General features: G+C 36.3%; 2 protein-coding genes across 2 annotated transcripts in view; both read left to right on the top strand.

The window, feature by feature from the left end:
- Positions 1-17,769, top strand: part of LOC133325629 (putative uncharacterized protein DDB_G0271606) — a gene marked incomplete at its 5' end in the record, with an annotated part of 110,062 nt that extends 92,293 nt beyond the window's left edge. The window contains one exon of the mRNA XM_061534350.1: positions 17,756-17,769. The remainder of the gene's footprint in view (positions 1-17,755) is intronic.
- LOC133325618 (uncharacterized) overlaps positions 13,597-24,270 on the top strand; it is a 66,808-nt gene continuing 56,134 nt past the window's right edge. The window contains exon 1 of the mRNA XM_061534343.1: positions 13,597-14,900. Within this exon, the coding sequence (XP_061390327.1) occupies positions 13,667-14,900 (1,234 nt within the window). The 5' untranslated portion in view covers positions 13,597-13,666. The remainder of the gene's footprint in view (positions 14,901-24,270) is intronic.

The following is a 24,270-nucleotide window of genomic DNA, read 5'->3' as shown; positions in this document are numbered from 1 at the left end:
CCCAATTTCAGGATTCGGTTATCGGTTTACCATAAATGTAGATGGTACCCAATTAAGTACCATTTCGTACACTTAAGAACGAATTTCCAAAATTTCCTACACACCCCAATCCTACACTCCAATAGGAATCTTAATTCCAAAATGTCAGGATTCCTGCCCGAAAGGTCCTCGCAAATATAAATTATATCAAATTTAGTACCATTTAGTAAGCATAAGTACAAATTACCAATTACCTAACTACATCATACTATCCAGCCCGATCGGTTCACCATAAATCCAAATTATACCCAATTTAGTACCATTTAGTACACTTAAGAACGAATTTCCAAAACTACCTACATACCTCAATCCTAAACTCCAATACAAATCTTAATTCCACAATTTTCACTTAAATATAAATTGTATTAAATTTAGTACCATTTAGTACACTTGAGAACGAATTTCCAAAACTAACTACATCATAGAATCCAATAGAAATCTTATTTCCCAATTTCATGATTCCAGTAGTAACGGTTTAGTAAAAATTCTAATTGTACCATATTTAGTACCATTTAGTACACATTAGAACGAATTTCCAAAACTACCCACATACCTCAATTTTACACTCCAACAGTGATTCTAACTCCAAATTTCAGGATTCCAGTCTTAACGTTTTTCCAAAAAATCAAATTGTACCAAATTTAGTACCGTTTAGTACATATAAGTATGAGTATACAAAACTATTTTCCTCAATTCCACAATGCAGTCGTAAATTTTAGTACTTTTGGGATTTTATAGTACGAATTGGATACTTATAGTACGGAAAAACCGCTTTGGTACATCTATCCTACACTCTATTAGTGGCCCTCATTCCAAATTTAATAGTTATAACTCTTAAATATTCCATTCCTCAAAATTTAAATTATACCAAATTTAGTACGGTTTAGTACTTTTCGTATATGTACATGTGAGTACACACTTTCAAAACCACCATCATTTCGACCGTACTTCTCAACCTTAATTTGCATTTTAAGTTCTTAACTCTACCCGCTCACATCCTACGAAATTGTGCCAAATTTAGTACTTTTGGGATATTTATAGTACGAATTGGATACGTATAGTACCATTTGGTACATTTATCATACAATTTATCAGTGACCCTCATTCCAAATTAAAGAGTTCTGCCTCAACCGCTTCGCCAAATACAAATGTTACCATATTTAGTACTTTTCGTGTGGTTCTAGTACTATTTCTCAAACATGCCACGAAATTGTGCCAAATTTAGTACTTTTTGGGATATTTATAGTACGAATTGGATATTTATCGCACGAAAAAAGCCCTTTAGTATATCTATCCTACACTCCATCAGTAGCCCTCATATTCAAATTTAAGAGTCATAGCTCTACCGCTTCGTCAAATACAAGTGGTACAATATTTAGTACTTTTCGTGCGGTTCTAGCACGATTTTCCAAAAAACCCAGTCTTATCTGACTCCTTCGGACTAAGAGTAACTATCATCCCAAATTTCAAGATTCTGGTTTCAACAGTTTCGTCTGGGTCTTTGGTACAACTATTCTACACCCTATTAGTGGCCCTCATCCTAAATTTAAGAGTTCTAGCTCTACCGCTTCCCCAAATACAAATGATACTATATTTAGTACTTTTCGTGCCGTTCTAGTACGATTTTTAAAAAAACCCAAACTGATCTGTCACCTTCGGACTAAGAGTGAATATCATCCCAAATTTCAAGATTCTAGTTTTAACCGTTTCGTCTGACGTTGATGAATCGTAAATTCAATCTTAACTTCGACTGACTTTTCCACTGAAGAAATTTATGAAACTTAAAGCCCCACAAAAAATATTCCATAATATTTATAAAATTAATCTTGTGGAAATGCATTCTCTTTCACATTTACATTGATATCCCATACGTAGATCTTCAATTATCAATCAAATGAGAATTATTTGTCTGCGATATTGATTTCATATGTATACATAAAACCCGACATAGGTAAATAGTCTCCCTTCCTCCCTTTCCTCTATAATAGATTTTTAAAATATGATATCAACCAGAGTGCAACAGCGAAATACTCAGATCTACAAGCATAATGCAACGACACAGACAAGATACTCATTTTGCAATATAGGAACTCTCTATTGCAAAAAGAGACTCTTTCTCTCGTTCTCTATACCCCACCATATCTTGTAAATTTTGCCATAAGTTTTGTGGTTATTTCCAATTGCATTAACTGTAAAGGAATTTTCTCTCCCTCTCGCGCTCAATGCATTCCGTTGCAAACCCTTGCTCACTAACTTACACTAGTATTGTAATTTAGAAGACTTGGTATGTTTTGTACTTAGGTGAGTGAGCACAATTGTACTCTCTTTTCAGAGTCAAGCAATGCAATGCAATTGCCATGCATGCATTTTTAGTGCATTTTGTGTTGGGTTGAGTTGCCGTGTAGTGTTGTGTTGTGGGGACCTGTCTGTATTGAAATTCTTGTACGATTTCTACACTTGTTGGTTGGGTTTTGCTTGGAGTGCATCGATAGTGGTGTGGTGGATCATTTGAAATATTTTTCTCATTCTTCGTACATATATGATTTTTGATGTCAGTCTCAACTACTACTACTACTACAACAACAACAACATGAACAACAAGAACATCAGCTGTAGTAGTGATGTGTATACCGGGCGGATGTTTGTGTGCCCGGGGTATCTGTGTGAGTGTGCATGTTTATATGGTTGGGGCTGTGCATGCATGTATTTTAGTTGAGTTGGTGGCGCCATGCACGACGCCGCTGTTGCCGTTACTACTATTTCTTTTATTACGTCAGTGGCGCCCACTGGCGCCTGATGTTTTAAGCTGGCTATATAGTCATTTGTTTTTGTTGTCTTTCTTTTTTTCTTACTTGCTTGTTTGCTTTCTACCTTCAAACTGATTTAATTTGTTACTTCGTTTAGTTGACTCCCTCCTTAGTTAGTCAGTAGTTGGCTGGCTGGCTATGTTAGTAACTAAGTGCCAGGCGGGCAGACCGCCTGCCTGACTGCCGCTCTAACTAACTAAACTGTCTGGCTGACTGACTGCCTGTCTAGGTGACTAAATGAATGAATTGCTTTGGTGACTGACTAACTAACTAGCACCAGACATTAAACGCTATGACTGACTGGCTGGCTGATATGTATGTCGGGTTATTGCTGTTGTTGTTTTTTGACTGCACGCAAAGTTAAACAAAACGAAAAAATCCATTTGATTGTTATTCACGAAAAACAACGTTCCATTAGCAGCGTCTATCAGACGCCGCTAACGAGACATCTTCTATGGTTCAATACCCACCGAAAAACATATTATAAAAAATATAATGTTTTTTTGGCGAACCACAAAAAAAGGTGTGATAACAAAATCTAATTTTTCTAATGAAATAACAAAAAAAAAAACAGCTGGGAAGGGGTAAAAAGCCATAACATCGCGACAATATTCATAAATAAGCATAGAAGTTTTTTTTTTTGACTGGGGAGGGATATAAAATATGACAGCATTCCAAAAAGGTTTCTAGTGCCAATTGGACTACTATTCAGGCCCATAAATGAGATTTTTATTTAAAAATAAATTGTTCAAATGATTTATTGAAGAATATTTTTTTAATAAACCAAGGAAGCCTTGATTTTTAGAAAACAATATTTTCCCAGGTTTGATATCATGGCCCAAATATCAGGTCATCAACAGAAGGCGAATTTCAGGAAATGCACAACCCTGTATCTACATTTTATGTCAAAAGTTGTTGTTGGGGCGAAAATAACTTTGACAAAAATCGATTTTTTTGCTTTTTTTGAACATTTAAAAAAAAAATCCACTCCTCCTCTTCAAAACATATTCCACGCCTCTTTGGGATCTTCAAAACATATTCCACGCCTCTTTGGGATCTTCAAAACATATTCCACGCCTCTTTGGAATCTTCAAAACATATTCCACGCCTCTTTGGGATCTTCAAAGCATATTCCACGCCTCTTTGGGATCTTCAAAACATATTCCACGCCTCTTTGGGATCTTCAAAGCATATTCCACGCCTCTTTGGGATCTTCAAAGCATATTCCACGCCTCTTTGGGATCTTGAAAACATATTCTTTAAAAAATCCACGCCTCTTTGGGATCTTCAAAACATATTCCACGCCTCTTTGGGATCTTGAAAACATATTCTTTAAAAAATCCACGCCTCTTTGGGATCTTCAAAACATATTCCACGCCTCTTTGGGATATTCAAAACATATTCCACGCCTCTTTGGGATATTCAAAACATATTCCACGCCTCTTTGGGATCTTGAAAACATATTCTTTAAAAAATCCACGCCTCTTTGGGATCTTCAAAGCATATTCCACGCCTCTTTGGGATCTTCAAAACATATTCCACGCCTCTTTGGGATCTTCAAAGCATATTCCACGCCTCTTTGGGATCTTCAAAGCATATTCCACGCCTCTTTGGGATCTTGAAAACATATTCTTTAAAAAATCCACGCCTCTTTGGGATCTTCAAAACATATTCCACGCCTCTTTGGGATCTTCAAAGCATATTCCACGCCTCTTTGGGATCTTCAAAGCATATTCCACGCCTCTTTGGGATCTTGAAAACATATTCTTTAAAAAATCCACGCCTCTTTGGGATCTTCAAAACATATTCCACGCCTCTTTGGGATCTTGAAAACATATTCTTTAAAAAATCCACGCCTCTTTGGGATCTTCAAAACATATTCCACGCCGCTTTGGGATCTTTAAAACATATTCCACGCCTCTTTGGGATCTTGAAAACATATTCTTTAAAAAATCCACGCCTCTTTGGGATCTTCAAAACATATTCCACGCCTCTTTGGGATCTTGAAAACATATTCTTTAAAAAATCCACTCCTCTTTGGGATCTTCAAAACATATTCCACGCCTCTTTGGGATCTTGAAAACATATTCTTTAAAAAATCCACGCCTCTTTGGGATCTTCAAAACATATTCCACGCCTCTTTGGGATCTTGAAAACATATTCTTTAAAAAATCCACGCCTCTTTGGGATCTTCAAAACATATTCCACGCCTCTTTGGGATCTTGAAAACATATTCTTTAAAAAATCCACGCCTCTTTGGGATCTTCAAAACATATTCCACGCCTCTTTGGGATATTCAAAACATATTCCACGCCTCGTTTGGGATCTTCAAAACATATTCCACGCCTCTTTGGGATATTCAAAACATATTCCACGCCTCGTTTGGGATCTTCAAAACATATTCCACGCCTCGTTTGGGATCTTCAAAACATATTCTTTAAAAAATCCACGCCTCTTTGGGATCTTCAAAACATATTCTTTAAAAATCCACGCCTCTTTGGGATCTTCAAAACATATTCTTGAAAAAATCCACGCCTCTTTCGGATCTTCAAAACATATTCTTTAAAAATCCACGCCTCTTTGGGATCTTCAAAACATATTCCACGCCTCTTTGGGATCTTCAAAACATATTCCACGCCTCTTTGGGATCTTCAAAACATATTCCACGCCTCTTTGGGATCTTCAAAACATATTCTTTAAAAAATCCACGCCTCTTTGGATCTTCTTGAAAAAAATCCACGCCTCTTTGGGATCATCAAAACATATTCTTTAAAAAATCCAGGCCTATGATTGTTTATATATAAACTGGATTTGGCCTCAGAACTTTTTTGCCTATAGAAAATTATTCTAAGTGGCCTCAGGACACATTGTTTCTATACAAAAATCGATGAGGCCTGAATACATATTTTTTTCCATAAGAAAAATCGTTTTTTACCCCTTTCTTCGTTATCTGACAAACCATTCAACAATATTTTTAAAATTTCGAACAAATATAGCTGAGGGACCTTTCAAAAATATTCCCTAAAAGTAAGAAAAATATTGTTAAAAATTAAATAAAATCGGACGAAAATATATATGGGAGCTATATCTAAATCTCAAACGGTCTTCACAATACTTTGTATACATCAATATGGACCTCTTTCAATACGCTGTGCAAAATTTTGTATCAATCGAACACTCCTTGGGAGTTTGGTGCACCATTTACTAGAGTTGGGTAGTTCCGGAACGAACTAGTTCATGGGAACTATTCCGAGAAAGGAACGATCGGAACTAGTTCTAGCTATGTAATTAATGTAGTTAATTTTTCTGATCTCGTTCCTTTTTGATTTCGTTCTTTTTTCTTTTCCTTTTTTCTCGTTCTTTTTTCTGATCTCGTTCCTTTATTCCAATGAATAAAGAACAATGAAAGAGAGAGATTCAAAGGAACTATGTAGGAGTCGGAACTATATGGAGCAAAGGAACTGTATGGTGTAAAGGAACTATATGGAGCAAATGAACTATATTAAGGAACTAATTCCTTTTTAAAAAAGGAACGAGAAAGATCGATCCGCTAAGTGAACTAGTACGCCCAACTCTACCATTTACATAAAATCGGACGAAACTATTTATGGGAGCTATATCTAAATATGAACCGATTTCAACAAAACTTCACGGACATCAAACTGGACTTATGTCTAAACACTGGCCAAAATTTGAATCGGACAAATATTTGGTGCATCATTTACCGAAAATCGGATGAAAATATATATGGGAGCTATATCTAAATCAACCGATTTTCGATTTCCAATTTCAAAGGGGTTGTCCTTGGGCCAAATAAGTGAGCTGTGTCAAATTTCATCTAAATCGGATCATAAATGCAACCTGAACTTTTTTCACAAGGACGCAAGGACAGACGGACTTCATAAATCAACACAGAAAGTGATTCTATACATATTCTCAAAAGGAAATATGTGCCTATCTCGTTTCCTTTTGCCTGTTACACACATATGCACAAAGACATAATGCCCAGTACCATTAGATTTTTTAGAATATTTCTAGGACATATTCTAAAAAAATATTTACAAATATTACTAAGGGGTCTTTGAGTAAAAACCCAACGATTTTATATTCCAAGTCAATTTGAATCCGATTTGCATCTTTCAAATGTCATATTCACAATGATGTGAATTTGTGTGTGTATGCATGTATGTATGTATGGTTTGTCATATAATAAACACTCATCATCCATTTACTGGCTACTAGTTTTACTTTCGTCTATAGGCACTTTTGGTTGGCGTGACGCGTTGAGTGGCGCGGCTCGGCGCGGCAATGATGGCGCCAACGAACTATTTTATCAAATCAACGAACAATACAATATATGTTCCGCGCCGACTGACTTGACTTGATGTCATGGTTGAAATAGTTTTGTTATTTTTGCGACAATAGTTCATTCTTCAGTAGGTTTTTTTTGTCAGTGAGTTGGCAACAGCAATAATAAACGTAGTAAAATAGTAAAACAGAAAACCCAGAGAGATACTGCAATCGAACGACCGAACGACCAACCATCAAAGCTAGAAATATCATCGAACCATAACTACTACCGTTACTACAAGTCAAGGGTGCTATGGCTGTCCGTCCGTCTCTTGTCATAGCCACTCTAACATTTACTACTCGTACTTATTACTACCCGCAGGAATGGATGGCTGACTTGAAACCATAGTTTGCTTTGAGAAGGTGCAACGGAAGAAGTAGAAGAAGGTGAGGTTAGGTGGAAGACGAAAGCTATCCCCCAACCATCATCATAATGCAATTCAATCCACAAAGAAATGCATACGAATTGTAAATGAGGCTCTTTAAAGACAAGTTGCTTGTTAAATTGCCTTCATCAATTCGAGCACCATCAACTTGTCAATGTTGTTGTTTTCTTGGTATCTCGCTACATGATTGTTGGATTGTCTGTCGGTTTGATTGCCCGCCGCCACCGCCGTTCGTCTAGTCTGCTGCTGGGGTGTCTTCGATGTTGGTAATAAAGATGATGATGACGATGACGACAATATTGGCTGTCTCACATAGAACCCCTATAGATGCATTTAGTTTATTACATACCTTACATTTCATATGTCGATTTGTGTCTAGTCAGGGACTTACATTCTTGTGTTTATTAGGGTGGTGTCAAAACCTTTTAAAAATATTCTTCAAAAATTTCACGCAAAGATATCTGAGTAAGGGATAAGTAAATCGACTTTCGGAAGTTGACTTTTGATCTTTGAGAAATTCGCAAAGTCTACTTTTCAAGATCGACTTCCGATTTTCCTCATAAATACTTGGTTTATTATCATGAAGCCCCAATAGCCCAACAATTACATATTCCAGACCTTTATTTTGACAACAATCCATTTAAAAAAAATCAATTTTTAGTTGATTTTGCACTAGTCTGTAAAAGTCGATTTTGAATAGGTTTGACAAAATCGAAAGATCGAAAAGTTTACTTTTCATTCGATCGCAAAAATCGATAAGTCTAAAAATCGGCCTTTTTGTCAGAGAGTCGACGTTTACGCTCAACTACGTATCCCTAATGTGAAATCGAAAATCGATTTTGAGCAGGTTTGACAAAATCGAAAAGTCGACTTTTTAGTCAATCGCAAAAATCTGCCTTTTTCTCATAGGCAAATCTAAAAGTCGACTTTTACGCTCGACTACGTATCCCTAATCTGAAATCGAAACTCTATTTTGAACAGGATTGACAAAATCGCAAAAATCTGTCTTTTTGTCCGAGGCAAAAATCGAAAAGTCTAAAAGTTGATTTTTGCGCTCGGCTTCGACTTTTCAAGATCGACATTCGATTTTCTTTATAAATACTTGGTTTATTATCATTTTGCACTAGTCGAAAAAAAAAAACGAAAATCGATTTTGAATATTTTTGACAAAATTGAAAGATCGAAAAGTCTACTTTTTAGTCAATCGCAAAAATCGAAAAGTCAAAAAATTGGGCTTTTGGTCAGAGGCAAAATTGAAAAGTCTACCAAAATCTACTCTTAGAGAGCCTTCAAAAATACTCGTAAAAATTCAACATGTTTTACCCGATGGACACTTTAAAAATAATTTAATCTGTGGGATTAGCCACCTTCGGCTACGGCCTTCATTAGCCAGCCAACGTTTTTCTTAGGCAATTTATCCCACCACTCTTCAATAACCGGAGGTTTCTTCCCGCGATGATGCACATGAAATATAACTTGCTTGTACTGATGTTTCAATCCATAATTTATGGAATCTTCAATGTGTCTATTTAAACCTTCGACTTCTTTGAGGCTTTATTCTTTTGTTTCCGCGTTAACTACAGCGTCAACATCCCTCCAAAATGAAAGAGCTTAACTGGTTTTCAAAACCTCAAGAAGTGATTAAATACAACACATTGTAAATTACCATCGGAGATTAGGGAAGTGCATTCCTTTTTTTGGCTTCCACATCCATGCGAAAAACATCACCATTTTCTTCTTCATCAAATATTTAAAAATTCTCGACAGTAATGATCCCTTTAAAATATTCTTAAATAATGCTCGTTTGTATGGACTTTTTTTATCTGTTAAAAACATACCACCACCCTATTAAATATTACGATTATTACTTATTTGTTAGCTGTTGTAATTATTTCCTCCTCCTCACGATGTTTCCCCTGTCCCTCAAAACTTACTCAAGAATTGTTATGTCTTTCGTGTGTGTTTTTCGTCTTCGTTGAATTATCATTAATATTAATGTCTGGCAGTCAGTTAACTCGTCAACAAACCATTAAAACTGTCTGCCAAAAAGGCCGACTTGATGTTAGCCAAGTCGGCAGGCAAGCAGATCGGCAGCAAGCCAGTGTTAGTCGAACCACCACACCACCAAAACGGATCTAGATAAAAACACACACACACACAGCAAGTAACCCTACAGGAAGGATGGTCGGATGGATGGTTGGATAACATCAGTATTGCATATTTTTTCTCTTCATAGGTATATTTACCGGCTATTTTACCTGATGTCATGCTGTTGTCAACGTCGTAATCGTAATCATCATCGTCATCGCTATCGTCGAAAAGAAAAAAGAGTTGATATTCAGTCAATCACGGATGATGTCAAGAACTGAGGCAACAAAACTGATAAGAGACAGAGGGAGATTTTTAGATTTCAGTTTTGGAGAATTTAGCATGGTGATTTGGATTCCAAAATACACATTCGTAGAATTCAGAAAAATAATCAAGAAATAGCCGTAAAATTCAAATCCGGTGATCTGATTATTACTTAAAAATATTCTCAAATATTCGATCTAAAATAATTTATTTTAAAATATTGGAGTCCTTCGCTTGAAAAATGTGCCCAGAATCGCCAAAATAGTAATAATCGAAAGGTATAGCAAGAATCGGATGGTATGATTTGAGACCTAATGAGCCCCTAAAATGCCAATATACAGGCAATTTGGTTGATAAAAGTGTCCAAAACCCCACAAAAACTATACCAAAAATGAATCAATTTTTATAATTTTTGGGACAAAGATTTATCATCCAATGAGCGCCCAATAGAAGAAATTAGAGCTAATTCGGTTGAAAAACGTGACGAAACTCAAGAAAAAATGTAAGTTCGGGAGATAAAGCTATAATTAAGGATGAATAAATTGATGCAGCAGTCTCTAAGTAACAACACCCACAATTCGTCACAGTCAATTTTCTATAGAGCCTTAATCAGAAGTTCCCCAACCTTCGGCTACGGCCTTCATTATCCAGCCAACGTTTTTCTTAGGCAATTTATCCCTCCACTCTTCATTAACCAGAGGTATCTTCCCGCGATGATGCACATGGAATATAATATAATGGAATCTTCAATGTGCCCACTTACACCCTCGATTTCTTTGAGGCTTTCTTCTTCTGTTGACGCGTCAACATCCCTCCAACATAAAAGAGCTTAACTAGTTTTCTAAACCCTGGAGAAGTGATTAAATACAACACACTGTAAATTATCATCGGGGTTAATGAAATGCATTCCTTTTTCATCACAAATGTCACTTCAACATTGGCTTCCACATCCATGGGGGAAAACATCACCATTTTCTTCTTCATTATTACTTACTTATGACAGAACGGTTGTTCCATAAGCCGGTTTTTCAGGCGTGTCGGTCTCCATCTTTCTATCGGATTTGTGGCCTTCCTCTTCTGCGTACCATGACGTGGCTCGCTTTTGAATGCCTTTTGAGCTGGGGCATATTCATCCATTCTCACAAGATGGCCTATCAAACTTAGTCGCTGCAGTTCGATCCGTCTGACAAAGTCGATGTCCAAGAATAGATGGTATAGCTCATACTTCATTCAACGGCGATATTTACCATTGACGCAGATCGGCCCATAGATCTTCCAAAGAATTTTCCTCTCAAACACTCCAAGAGCTGTCTAATCTGCTTGCGCAAGTACCCATATTTCAGATCCATACAACAGCACGAGTAATATCAGCGTCTTGTAGAGTGTGAGTTTGGTTTGTTCATTTAGGAGATCTAATTCTTGTTCCTGTTTTCCAAGAACCGTCCCAATATCTTCCTTTTTCTTAAGATGATCCATTAATCCTGCTCGCGTAACTGCAGGAGTTCTTTTGGTTTCTGTTTTTCATCAATTCTGGACTTCGAACCATTCTCCAGTGGTCTTCCTACCTCTGAACTTTTACTGACCAGCACCAGTGGACTGTCAACATATTGGCCTTTTGTAAATAAATTCCGTCCACAGAGCCAATTCCTTTATAATGGTTTCACCACTTTGAGTAAACCGCTTCAGGTCCGAATTAATTTCTTCGCCCTTAATCTCGGATGCAAGTTGTTTCATCCATGCGGAAAATATCACCATTATCCACTCCTTCATTCAGGAGATCTAATTATTGTTCCATTTTTCCAAGAACTGTCCCGCCACCTACCTTTTACTTATACAGGTCCATAGATTCTGCTACGCTTAACTGCAGGAGTCCTTTTTTCTTGCTTTTCATAGACTTGTGGTTCTAAGCCACGGATTTTCGAACCATTCTCCGGTGGTCTTCCTACCTCTGAACTTTTACTGACCAGCACCAGTGGACGGTCGCCATATTTGCCTTTTGTAAATAAATTCCCTCCACGGTGTCACTTCCTTTATAATGGTATCACCCCTTTGAGTAATCCGCTTCATTTCCGAATTTATTTCTTCGTTCTTAATACCGGATAAAAGTTGTTTCAGTTCTTCCAACGTTTCTTTAATAATATTTACCCATTGCTTTAGTAGACCTATTGGCAGGAAAGGTATTTTTCCGTTAAATATGTATACGAAGACAGTTCGCACAAAAACCGCGGTATAAACAGAAAAAAGTTAAGTGTTTTGGAAACATCCGTCTTTGTACACATGTTAAATTTTGTTTCGATGTGGCAACTCCTTCATATAGAAACAGGTGTTCAAAAAAGACGAATCCACAATTTTTTACAATGGAAAAATTAGAAATGCGTGCTTTCACTGTAAAAAATTGCGGATGCGTCTTTTTTGAACACCTGCTCCTATATGAAGGAGTTGCCAGATCGAAACAAAATATAACAGATCGCGCTTTTTGTGCTAGGCTAAGAACTTTCCGAATTACCCTCGTATATAACGTGCGCATCTCGATTAAATCGCCTATGCTTTCACTCCTTCTTATCAAGTCTTTTTCCCAAGATTCTATTGAAAAAGATGGCTCCTTCTTCATCCTATTTTGGTAAGTAATAAAAAAAACTGTTAACCCCGTGGCACATGAAATCTCTTACCAGTCTTGAGCTCCTCACTCAAAATTGGTTTATTCTAAGTCAATTGGTTAAAAATATTCCATCGCTGATTCCACTGAGTCTCTTAGTATGGGTGGGTGAAAACACAACTTTTCGAAGGACCAAAAAATGTAAAAAATAGGAAAATATGCCTTTGGCATCTATACTTACAGCGTCCCACATAGTCGCAGCTCGTCTGAACGGGAAATAAATGAGACACGGTCCACCGTTTTTGTTGAGTGGTTGTAAGGCACTGATTTTATTGCCATATATCATTCTTTAGGTACTTCATAAACTACTCTAGCTTAGCCTAGTCTCAAACACACAATACTTATCAATAAAATATTTAAATTGGTTTTTGCTGATGGTACTTTCCATAGTACAAGGTCCTAATTGCCTTCTATAATTCTTAATATTTCAGTTGGATACTTTTTAATAGATATATTTTTTATTTTCATTTTTTTCTTTTTTCAATTATTTCTCATTGCTTATTTTGTTTTTTTTGTTTTTCTACCATTTACAGGAATATTAATTATTGTGTATCGATACGATCGTGTCCGTCGCGCTCTTTTTAAACCAAAGTGCAAAAAAATCATTTTGGTTTGTTTTCATTTATTTTTTTCGATAAAGTGTGAATTCGTAAAATTGAACGCGTCTCGTTACGGTACTGACGTAAAATTCTAGCAAAAAGAGAAAATAGAGAGTGAGTGAGAAAATTCGTGGAAATCGTACTCTCGTAAATCGTTCGGAATCTAAACAAAAAGCAACGCGATAGTAAATTTTGTTTTTTGTATTCGTTTTTTGCGGAAGCGGAATTGCCCCTTTCACTGAGTGTTCAACCATTGAAGTGAAAAGGTTGTTAACGTCTGAAATTCAACAAAAAAAGAACCAAGAACACAAACGTTTTTCGGCAAACGGAAAGAACTAAAGGAACTCGCCACACGACTCCACCTCACGACCACCAACGTCGTCGTCGTCCATACCAAATACAAACCAATCCAATTAGTTAAGGCGAATAATGCAAATAGGATAAGATCGATGTTACCGCTACATTTAATGTCTCTCCATGAAATTTCAAAGCGAGAAGAAAGAACTATGGCGTTATGCGTCAAAAAACCTAACAACACCTGTACGTGGGACGACCAGACAGCCACCACTGCCGCATCGCCTTCCACCTCAACACCACCGTCACGAACAACAGCAGCAGCTGCAGGAGCAACATCCGCTATTGAGGCAGACATTCTATTGCGACGTATCTGGCGAGAGTTCCAGTTCGATGTCACTGCGTCCGCAACTGAGCACTCCGCCGCCGCCGTACACGCCAATGGCGGGCGATATGGACTGTGTGAATCCCCGCGATTATTGTCAAATGTTTCGTCAGCCGCAAACCTATGTCACGGATGGAGAAACGGAAACCTCGCTGTCGGCGACCGAATCCGAAACGGGCGGTTACGGCCGGAGGCAAGGTGGTTACAATTACGTAAATACTGGCGACATAATGCACGTCGACGATTACGAAAAATTGAACGAGACCAGTTCAGGCAGCAACGCGACCACCACCTCCTCCTCTTCGTCCACCAACAGCACCAGTACCTTTCACCTAACGAAGGAATTACCCCGGAGATTAGAACGAACCACGGTCAACATGCCACAGCGAACGCGGTCGAAAACCAACATAGCTCTGAATCCAGTTGCCACAACGATTGTGAATTCGGCAACAACCCTGACCTCGGCAACGACCTCATTGGCTGCCACCGCAGCAAAAATACTCAGGAATTGTTGTGGCGGAGGTTTTGGTTCCACCAATTCCATTGTAACCTCAACGACCAATGCCACCAGCACCACCGATCCTTTCACCCTGAATCAAGCAACCAGCAACTCTCCAAACAACAACAATGCCGCCATACCCTGCAACAAACCCTACGAAAACTCGAAAAAATTTCCCGCCGAGAACTATACGGCAGAAATGTATTTCAATGCTTTAATGAAACAACTCAAGGCCCGTCAAATAACCTGTCTATTAAAGGCTGTGAAATCGCGTCACGAACCGTCGATCGGATCATCTTCGTCGTCGGGAAGCGCGAGCAGCAGTTCCATGACAACATATCAAACCAATTGCATATTAATGCGTCGTGCCGAAATACTCGGCGAAGAGCCATATGTGATAGTATGTCGCCTATTTTTGTGGCGAGATTTAAACAATTCCTCACAGCTGAAACGCTTACCCGTATGTCCAAACGAACGCGACCCAGTGTATGTGTGTTGCAATCCATTGCACTGGAGTCGCATTCTCGAAACAGGTATGTTGAAGAAATAATATATATAACAACATATTAAATTAAGAATTTGAGTGACGCCTAAAAGTATGCACCACACATTGAAAAGTATTTGCAACATATGATATTTTCAATTTGTATCTTATGTTAGGTTTGGAAGAGAGATATTTTATGTAAAGAAGAGAGGGAGATATTTTATGAATAAAAGAGAGATATAGGTTGACAAGTTCGTCCCTAATGATGTTCGAAATTTGTGGTTAAGATTCGCAAGAGGAACTAGGTCATTCATTCAGTTCGATAGTACCATTAGTTAAAAAAAAACAAACAAAAATGAAACAAGATGAACGAAAGAACCGGAACTAGTGCCCATCAGTCGTTTAGGGAATAGTTCATTTGAACTTGTTCCTTTCGAAACGATCCAATTTTAATCGGAGTGAGAGAGAATTTCTATGAACATTTGATTTGATTTTTAGATTTTTTTTCAATGAACCATCAGCTTCTCAAGATAGATTTAATAATATTTTTCGTAGAACCATTAGCTTTTCGATTTTTAAGAATAGTTTTCATAGAATCTAACTAATAACATCAGCTTTGAAATCCGGAGGAGAATAGTGTTTGGCCAACAGATGGTACTATGGTCTGAGTAAGCACATTAAAAAGCAAGGCCACATCTCGCCACACCAAACTCATCTTTTACAAGATGCTGATATTACCCGTGCTGTTGTATGGATCTGAAGCATGGGTACTTCCGCAAGCAGATAAGGCTTGAAGAAAAATTGCACGGAAGTTCTATGGGCCAATCTGCGTTGATGGTGATTATCGCCATCGAATCAACCATGAGCTATACCATCTATTCTCGGACATCGACGTTGGGTAGGCCATCTTGTGAAAATGGAGCCAAGTGATGGTTCACGCAGAAGGGGAAGGCCACGAATGTGATGGAAAGATCAAGAAGAGGACATCTCGCAAAATGGTCTTTCAAATTCAATGATATGCGCACAAGACCGACGCGCCTGGAAATCTTTTTTAAGCTCGGTTTATGGAACAACCCTTCTGTCATAAGCCAGCTAAGTAAGTAAGTTTCATAGAATCTTTAGCTCTCTTGACGTGGACATTTTAGGAATGTGGATTTTTTAGGAATATTTTTCATAGAACATTAAGATCATTAAGAGAGTATTTTTAATTTTAGAACCACCAAGGGTAGAGTTATGTAGAATATTTCTCATAGAACCATCAGCATCTCAGGCATGTGTTTTTTTAAGAATATTTTCATAGAACCCTCAGCTTTTCAGGCATGGGTTTTAGAAATAATTTCCATAGAACCCTCAGCTCCTCAAGCGTGGATTTTTTAAGAATAGTTTTCATAGAACCCTTAGCTCCTCAGACCTCAACTTTTTAATGATATTTTTCACCTTCTAATGATTTCATAGAATCTTCATCTCTTGGGCTTTAGGAATATTTTTATACAACCATAGAACATTCCTCTTGGATTTTTTAGGAATATTTTTCATAAAACATTACGATCTCTAAGAGAGTATTTTTATAGTATAATTTCCATAGAACCCTCAGCTTCTCAGACATGGGTTTTAAGAATAATATCCATAGAACCCTCAGCTCCTTAAGCGTGGATTTTTTTTAAGAATAGTTTTCATAAAACAGTTAGCTCCTCAAGCCTGAACTTTTTAAGAATATTTTTCATAAAATCCTCAGCACCTCAGGCGACGATTTTTAAGAATATTTTTCATAGAAACCGTGCTTGTTTCCTAAGTAATTTTTTTTTTATAAAAACCTCATAAAACTCTCAGCATGTCCGACGTGGATATTTTAAGAATGTTTTTCATAAATACCTCAGCCCCCTGGCGTGGACTTGTTAAGAATATTTTTCATAAAACCCTCATGTGTGAATTTTTTACAATAGTTTTCATAAAAACCTCATCTCCTCAGGAGTGGATTTTTTAAGAGCATTTTTCATAAAACTCTCAGCTATTCAGTCCTGGATTATTTAGGATTTTAAGATTTTTGTATGATGTAAGAAAAAATATCATAAAACCTAGAAATTTTTTCATAAATGAATATGAATATTTTTCATAAAACGAGCATAAACACAGATACTTCAAAACTAATTTTCATAGATAGTCAGAACTCTAAGCTGACATTTTACAACTATTTTTCAGTTTCCCAAGTAAGAATTTTTGAGAATTTTTGTGCATAAAACTGTGAGAACTAATATCGTTTTTATGAAAAATTTTCATAGAACAGTTAGAATTCTACGCATGAGCTTTTATGAATAATTTTCATAGAACAGTTAGAGTACTAAGCGTGAATCTTAAGTTCCCTAAGCCAGAATTTTTCTTCTATCATGGCTAAGGTCCCGAAACATGCAATTCAAAATAATTTATTGACTTCCAACAATTTTTAATCAAGACAAAATGCAATACAAAACAATAAATTTTTGCAACAATGTTTCACAAATGAAAAAAAAACACCGATAACCAGGAGAAATAAATTGCAAAATTCCGCAATTTGTTCTGCCCCACATAAAAACCCCCCTCCAAACCCTCAACAAATTTCATCATATCATTCAATTTAAGTCGATTTGCCAACAAATGTGAGTAACTGCAAGAAACCTCAAAGACCCAGACAGAGAGAGAGAGAGAGTAGTGAGAGCCCGCACAAGAAAAGAGCATACGAAAACCCCCCGACGTATTGAGCCAACTCAATGACAACAGGCGTCTAAATTCTTTACAAGCGATTTGCGTAAATTTAGCAAGTGGCGCCAGGAAAAAAATATACGCGTATGCTGCCATTAAGTTCGCGTGGTTTGATGCGCTTGGCGGCGTTCGAATTCAAGAAAATAATAACAACAACAACACTACTACTAATATTGTTGTTTATCTAATTCGCAGTTGTGTGAGTGTGGGGTTTTGTTTTTAATGGCATAGCGTCGCCAAAATTTCACACAGCACAGCACATAAAAAAAAAACTAGACGCATTTCAAGTATTTGAAATAGTTAGCCTTTTGGTGCTAAAAAATTTGCTGTTGGCGTTTGCCTAATGCATTTTCGAAATCAGCAAGAAAAACAACAACAGCGACGATAGAAATAAATTAAAAAAATAAACAAATCAATTCAAATATTTTTATTTTTTGAATAAATATACGTATGTACATATGTATGTTGTAGTATCTACATAGGTGGAAGAAAACATTTGACGCCTAGGGTGCAGAGCAAAAATGAATCATAGAAATGCAGAATTTGTTTAAGGAATATTTTTGAAATAATCCACAGCTCCTTTTTGGTTTGAAATATTAAAGTAATTAAATTTTAAGAATATTTAATCAAAGAACCATCAGCTTCTGCGGCGTGGATTTTGAAGAATAGTTTTCGTACAATCATCAGCTTTATAGGCGTGGATTTTTAAAGAATATTTTTCATAAAATCCTCAACAAAATAGGCGTGGATTTTTTAGGAATATTTTTCATAAAATCCTCAACAAAAAAGGCGTGGATTTTTTAAAAATATGGTTCATAAAATCCTCAGCAAAATAGGCGTGGATTTTTTAAGAACATTTTTCATAAAATCCTCAGCAAAATAGGCGTGGATTTTTTAAGAACAATTTTTTCCAAGACCTTTAAGGCGTGGATTTTTTAAGAACATTTTTCATAAAATCCTCAGCAAAATAGGCGTGGATTTTTTAAGAACATTTTTCATAAAATCCTCAGCAAAATAGGCGTGGATTTTTTAAGAACATTTTTCATAAAATCCTCAGCAAAATAGGCGTGGATTTTTTAAGAACATTTTTCATAAAATCCTCAGCAAAATAGGCGTGGATTTTTTAAAGAACATTTTTCATAAAATCCTCAGCAAAATAGGCGTGGATTTTTTAAGAACATTTTTCATAAAATCCTCAGCAAAATAGGCGTGGTTTTTTTAAGAATATTTTTCATAAAATCCTCAGCAAAATAGGCGTGGATTTTTTAAGAACATTTTTCATAAAATCCTCAGCAAAATAGGCGTGGTTTTTTTAAGAATATTTTTCATAAAATCCTCAGCAAAATAGGCGTGGATTTTTTAAGAATATTTTTCATAAAATCCTCAGCTTAATAGGCGTGGATTTTTTAAGAATATGATATTTTATATTATATTTTTAATGTAACACCCTATGTCCCTATGTCTGGATTTAAAAAAAAACCCTCTATGCTTTTACATTTTCATGGGTGGCACTATCTCCTGCCATTCTTATTTTGTCTTCCAGCTAATTACATGATTTTGGTCTGTTGTGGCCCATCCTATGTGAAGGTGCTGCCATCTATCGTTGCATAGAAACAACGACATATTGATGCCGAAGTTGGTTATTCGAATATTAGGGGACTTCCGATACAATTCATATTGTTACAAATATTCAAAATTCACATTGACTGATTTTTCCATCCTTCGCTGGGATTCGAACCCGATACCGATCGATTTAGGGCCTGTCCCCTGCATTCCGTCGCCCTCAATAATTATGATAGTGCTGTGGAAATATACAAATTATTTCAAAGTTCTTAGTCAGATAAATATTTCTTCTGAAATAGTCGCTATGTAAAGATCCCGCACTATTTTAGGTATTTTGCTGGTCCAAGGTGCAGATTCCAACCATCGTGGCAATAATGGCATTCCGGGTTTTTGGTAGTTAAAAAATTATTCGGTGAAAATATTCAATATAGGCCCGTGATTTGAAAAAACCTCCATATACAGCTACTGATCCTTATTAGGTATCTTAGGATGGTTCTGGGTGCATTTTTCAACATAAGTGGCAGTATTTAGGCATCCTTCTTTTTTTTTGAAAAATTTTCAATATAGGTTCATATTTTGGTATAGCTCATAGGTTTTTGCCTCTTTTTACAACTTGAGTTGGTGTATTTTGGTATCCCGGTTGTTTGGTGGGTAAAAACGTTTTCGCGGAAAATTATGCGGCAAATCTTCCTACCAAAAATTATAGATATCCGTAGATCCTGGACTCAATGAAGTGGCATTTCGGGACATTTAGTGGCATTTAGCTACCATAAAAAGATCTCTAATTTGTATAAAATAAACTCCTGACATACAAAGGTATAACACTCTTAGAATATTCCCGATTTTCGGCAAGTTCGGCTCGGTCGTTGGAATTAGTTTCTAGTACATTATCACATTTTGTTTTTAATTTCCTTCCGATTAAAACGACGACATCTCAAAGTTCTGGCCCTTATTTATATATCGCTTATATTTGGAAATTTTCGTATGCCATCCATAGGAATTTAATACCATCCTGCCAACTTCTCATATGAAGTTTTCACCTATTTCCAGACGTAAATCTAGCATGTAAACGATCCATAAATATTCTGAGTTTGTACTCATCATCATTCGCAGGTTTGGTTTCTATGTAATGAATATTGAACACGCAAAATGTTACAAAAGTTCTCTCCCTCTATCTTTTTTTTCACTATAAATCGTTGCCATATTTTTGTATTTTTTATACCAAACCATTTGATTTATATTAAGTTGGGATAACAGCTCACCAGGCGTGGATTTTTTTAAATAATCCTCAGCATCCTAGGCGTGGTTTTCTTAAAGAATATTTTTTTTAAATTATCCTCAGCACCCTAGGCGTGGATTTAAATTTTTTTTATATAATCCGCAGCAACCTAGGCGTGGAATTCTTAAAGAATATTTTTAAAATAATCCTCAGCTCACCAGTCGTGGATTTTTTAAAGAATATTTTTTAATAACCCTCAGCTCACCAGGCGTGGATTTTTTAAAGAATATTTTTAAAATAACCCTCAGCTCACCAGGCGTAGATTTTTTTAAAGAATATTTTCTTTAATAACCCTCAGCTCACCAGGCGTAGATTTTTTTAAAGAATATTTTCTTTAATAACCCTCAGCACCCTACACAAGGATTTTTTAAAGAATATGTTTTAAATAAAATAGCCTTTCCAAACATTCCAGAAAATAACCTAACATTTTCTTTATCTTAACATCTTTCTGCAATTTCCAATTATGGCCCATTTCCCATTGTTTTTCCATCAAAAAATACATTAAAATATGGCAACTCTGTAATGTGCGTTTTGCGAATATTTTTCTTGCTTTGTAATTTTTATATGAATATATATCTGTGTGAGTATGTGTGTGTTTGCATTCGAGTCTGGTGCATGTTATGATAATCGGCTAATGCTAACGACAGACGCATTGAACGCGTTCTAAACTTGTTGGGTTCGAAGGCACAAGTTATAACGATGGCACGAATGCACACACAGATACACACGCACACACTTGCAAAAGCCAACTCTCTGACGTTGGCGCTCACACAAACACCTATTCAAAATCTCTCACACAATTGCTGTGTGAGTATTTTATGGCACGGTGTTGAGGGAGTGAGTGTATCCATCGCGTAAAGTGGCGCCAAGCATATAGGCGCCGACGACCGCCGACAGACCACACTTTTTTTGTTGTTAAATAATGTTGCCCATTGTTGCTGTTTTATTGATACTTTGTTGTAGTTGTTGGTGTTGCAGGTTTTTTCTTGTTCTAGCTATTTGTTGGTGGGTTCGTTCTTAAGGGAACCCCACCCATTCTCGATTTTAATTTTTCAAGATTTTCAATGGGCTGGTAAATCAATACCAATGCTTATTAAGGTTTGTAACTTTGCACATTCTTTAATTAGAGTAGATTCGAATTATATCAACAAAATGTTTGACCCCGAGAATGGGGGGGGGGTCCCCTTAAGTAAGTTTTAGATTCGTTATTGTGAGTTATTAAGTTTTTCGTATTTGTTTCTTCTGCTTCTTCTTTGTACTATTTTTTCCGTTTGGTCGGTTGGTTGGTTGGCTGGTTGATTGTGAAGCAGCCGCCGAGCCAAAGTTGTCTGGACAAGTGGTAGTAAACGATGCCGACAAGCTGAGCGACTACGACGACGACAATGCTTCTTTATGGCTCCATTGTCGTAGTCGTTGGAATCATATCACTTGTATTACGACGACGGCGGCAACTCACACACTCACTTTACTCCTCTCCACTATAGCTGCACTTGTTGGCAAATGTGTGGTCGATAGAGTGCGGGGTTTGATGTGATGGGGGGAACCGCTTCACTTAGTAAAGCAAACAATATTTTTTCTGTTTTTTTGTTTTGTTTTTGGGTACTCAAAATTGAAATTACCAGATTTTAACTGAGCAATCGCCAACTAAAAGTAATGACCATTAAATTCTTGTTAAGAATTACAGAAAAAAACAGGCGTGTTTGAAATAGAAGACACACACACCCATATATTATTAATATTGTAGGTCATTTAGTAAAAAAAAATATATCACAAGTGGAGGGTTAAAATTATGATGGGGTAAATTTGTTTTATTTTTTGCCACTAACCTACGATTTCATGGCCAGTTTTGGTTGTTGTTTTTTTTGTTCTTTCTTTTTTGGTTTTGGTGTGACTTAATGGCTTTTTAAGGAAATTGTCTTTGTCGCTAAGTAATGTTCGGTTGGAAAATATTTTATTCTTAATGGTTTCCTATTCGGAAACTATTCGCAAGAAGTTGTGTCAAATGTGTCAAATTTTTTCGTAAAAAGGATGACGGGATGTTTCACTGTGGAACATGGGATATTAAGAAGCGGAGCACTGCAGCACACTAGGCTTGGCAGTTTGGATTTTAAATAACCCGCAGTACCCTAGAAACGGGTTTTTAATAATATCTGCACCACTTTAGAATATTTTTAAAATAAATCTCAGCCTAATTTTTTAAGAATATTTTTTTTAAATAATTTGATGTTTTAAAGTCAAATAATCCTCAACCCTAGGCGTGGATTTTTTATTCCTTGGATTTTTTAAGGATATTTTGTAAACAATCCTCTGCAACCTGGTGTGGATTTTTGAAGAATATTTTTGTAAATAATCCTCTGAAACCTAAGCGAGGATTTTTCGAAGAATACTTTTAAAAATTTCTCAGCGCCCTAGGAGTGGACTTCTAAGAATATTTTTTAAATAATCCTATGCAACCTAGGCGTGGATTTTTTAAAGAATATATATTTTTTAAAATATCAACAAAAGCCTATTTTTTATTAATCCTCAGAAGATTGAACAGATTTTTGAAATACTTTTAAAAACTTTTAATAAATCCAAGAACCCTAGCGGTGGATTTTTTAAAGAATACTTTTTAAATAATAGCACCCCAGGCGTAATTTTTTAAAAAAATATATTTTCAATATTCTTCGGTACCATGTAGTTTTAAAGGATCTTTTTCGGCACATAAATATTCATTGACCTTCAGATCGTTTATAAAAGTTTCCGGTTTTTAGATTGTCTCCATAAAAACCTTAGCTTTCCAAATCGTCAACATAAGCCACTATGGCTTCAGTTTTCTCGTCTCAAAAAGACTCTAAGTCAAAAAGCTTTTCTCATATACTCATAAAGGTTCCATGGCTTTATTTTTTTCTCTAGAAATATTTCTTGGCTCTGTGCGCATAAATATTCATTGGCTTTCAGATCCTTTATATAAAATTTTCGTGACTTCAGATTACCTATTGGGTCTTCTGGCTTTCAAATTGTCTCTAAAAAGTCCTCTTGGTTTTACAAAATCTACATAAGACTCTCTGCTCTCTTAGCTGCTCCTCATAAAAGCCACTGGTCTTCAACTTGCCTAATCAAAGAATAATTTCCTTTCTGCCTCTTCTATATAAAAATTATCGGACGTCAAGTCACCTACAGATACTCCATAGTTCATCTAATAAAATCGACCTGACATTCAGGGTATAGTAAGCCTATATTTCATCTCGTCTGACCTCCAGACAACGTTCAGTCTTCAGTTGATCTCTTACAGACTCTTAGTCCCCTGTTCGTCTACAGGATAAATATTTATACCACTTTAGGTCTTTTGTATAAATAACACACAACGGCTTCGACTTCTCTAAAAAAAAACTAAAAACTTCTTATAGAGAAAAAAATATCTGACGTCAGATCACCTATGAAGACTCTGTGATCTTTAGTACATCAAAACATCAAAAATTCTCCATAAGTAATCCTTAGCAAATACCGTTCAGTCTTCAGGTGATCTCTTAATGACACTTAGTCCCCTGTTCGTCTGCATAGACACTTTGAGCCCTTCTTTTTTCTATAAATACATTTTTTCTGTGGATAAATATGCATAGTTCTACAGTGTTTTTTATATAATTTCTGGGCCTTCAAACCGTTTTGGAATACTTGTTCTACAGTTTTTTCCATAACACAATTATATAATTTCTGGGCACAAAAAATTATTTTCAAACCGTTTTGGAATACTTGGCCTTTAGTCTGTCCCGATTAAACGTTTTGCTCTCCATAACACAATTCGGTTTCTCTATGTTAATCATCTCGTCTATAAAGAATCACCTAAAATGCTCTCTGCCAT

The sequence above is a fragment of the Musca vetustissima genome, unplaced genomic scaffold (assembly GCF_032173495.1).
Source record: "Musca vetustissima isolate MV318-11 ecotype Yass unplaced genomic scaffold, APGP_CSIRO_Mvet_v1 utg36989, whole genome shotgun sequence".
Classification (NCBI taxonomy): Eukaryota; Metazoa; Arthropoda; class Insecta; order Diptera; family Muscidae; genus Musca; species Musca vetustissima.
Note: the sequence above shows the minus strand (reverse complement) of the source record. Positions and strands in the feature narration are given on the sequence as shown.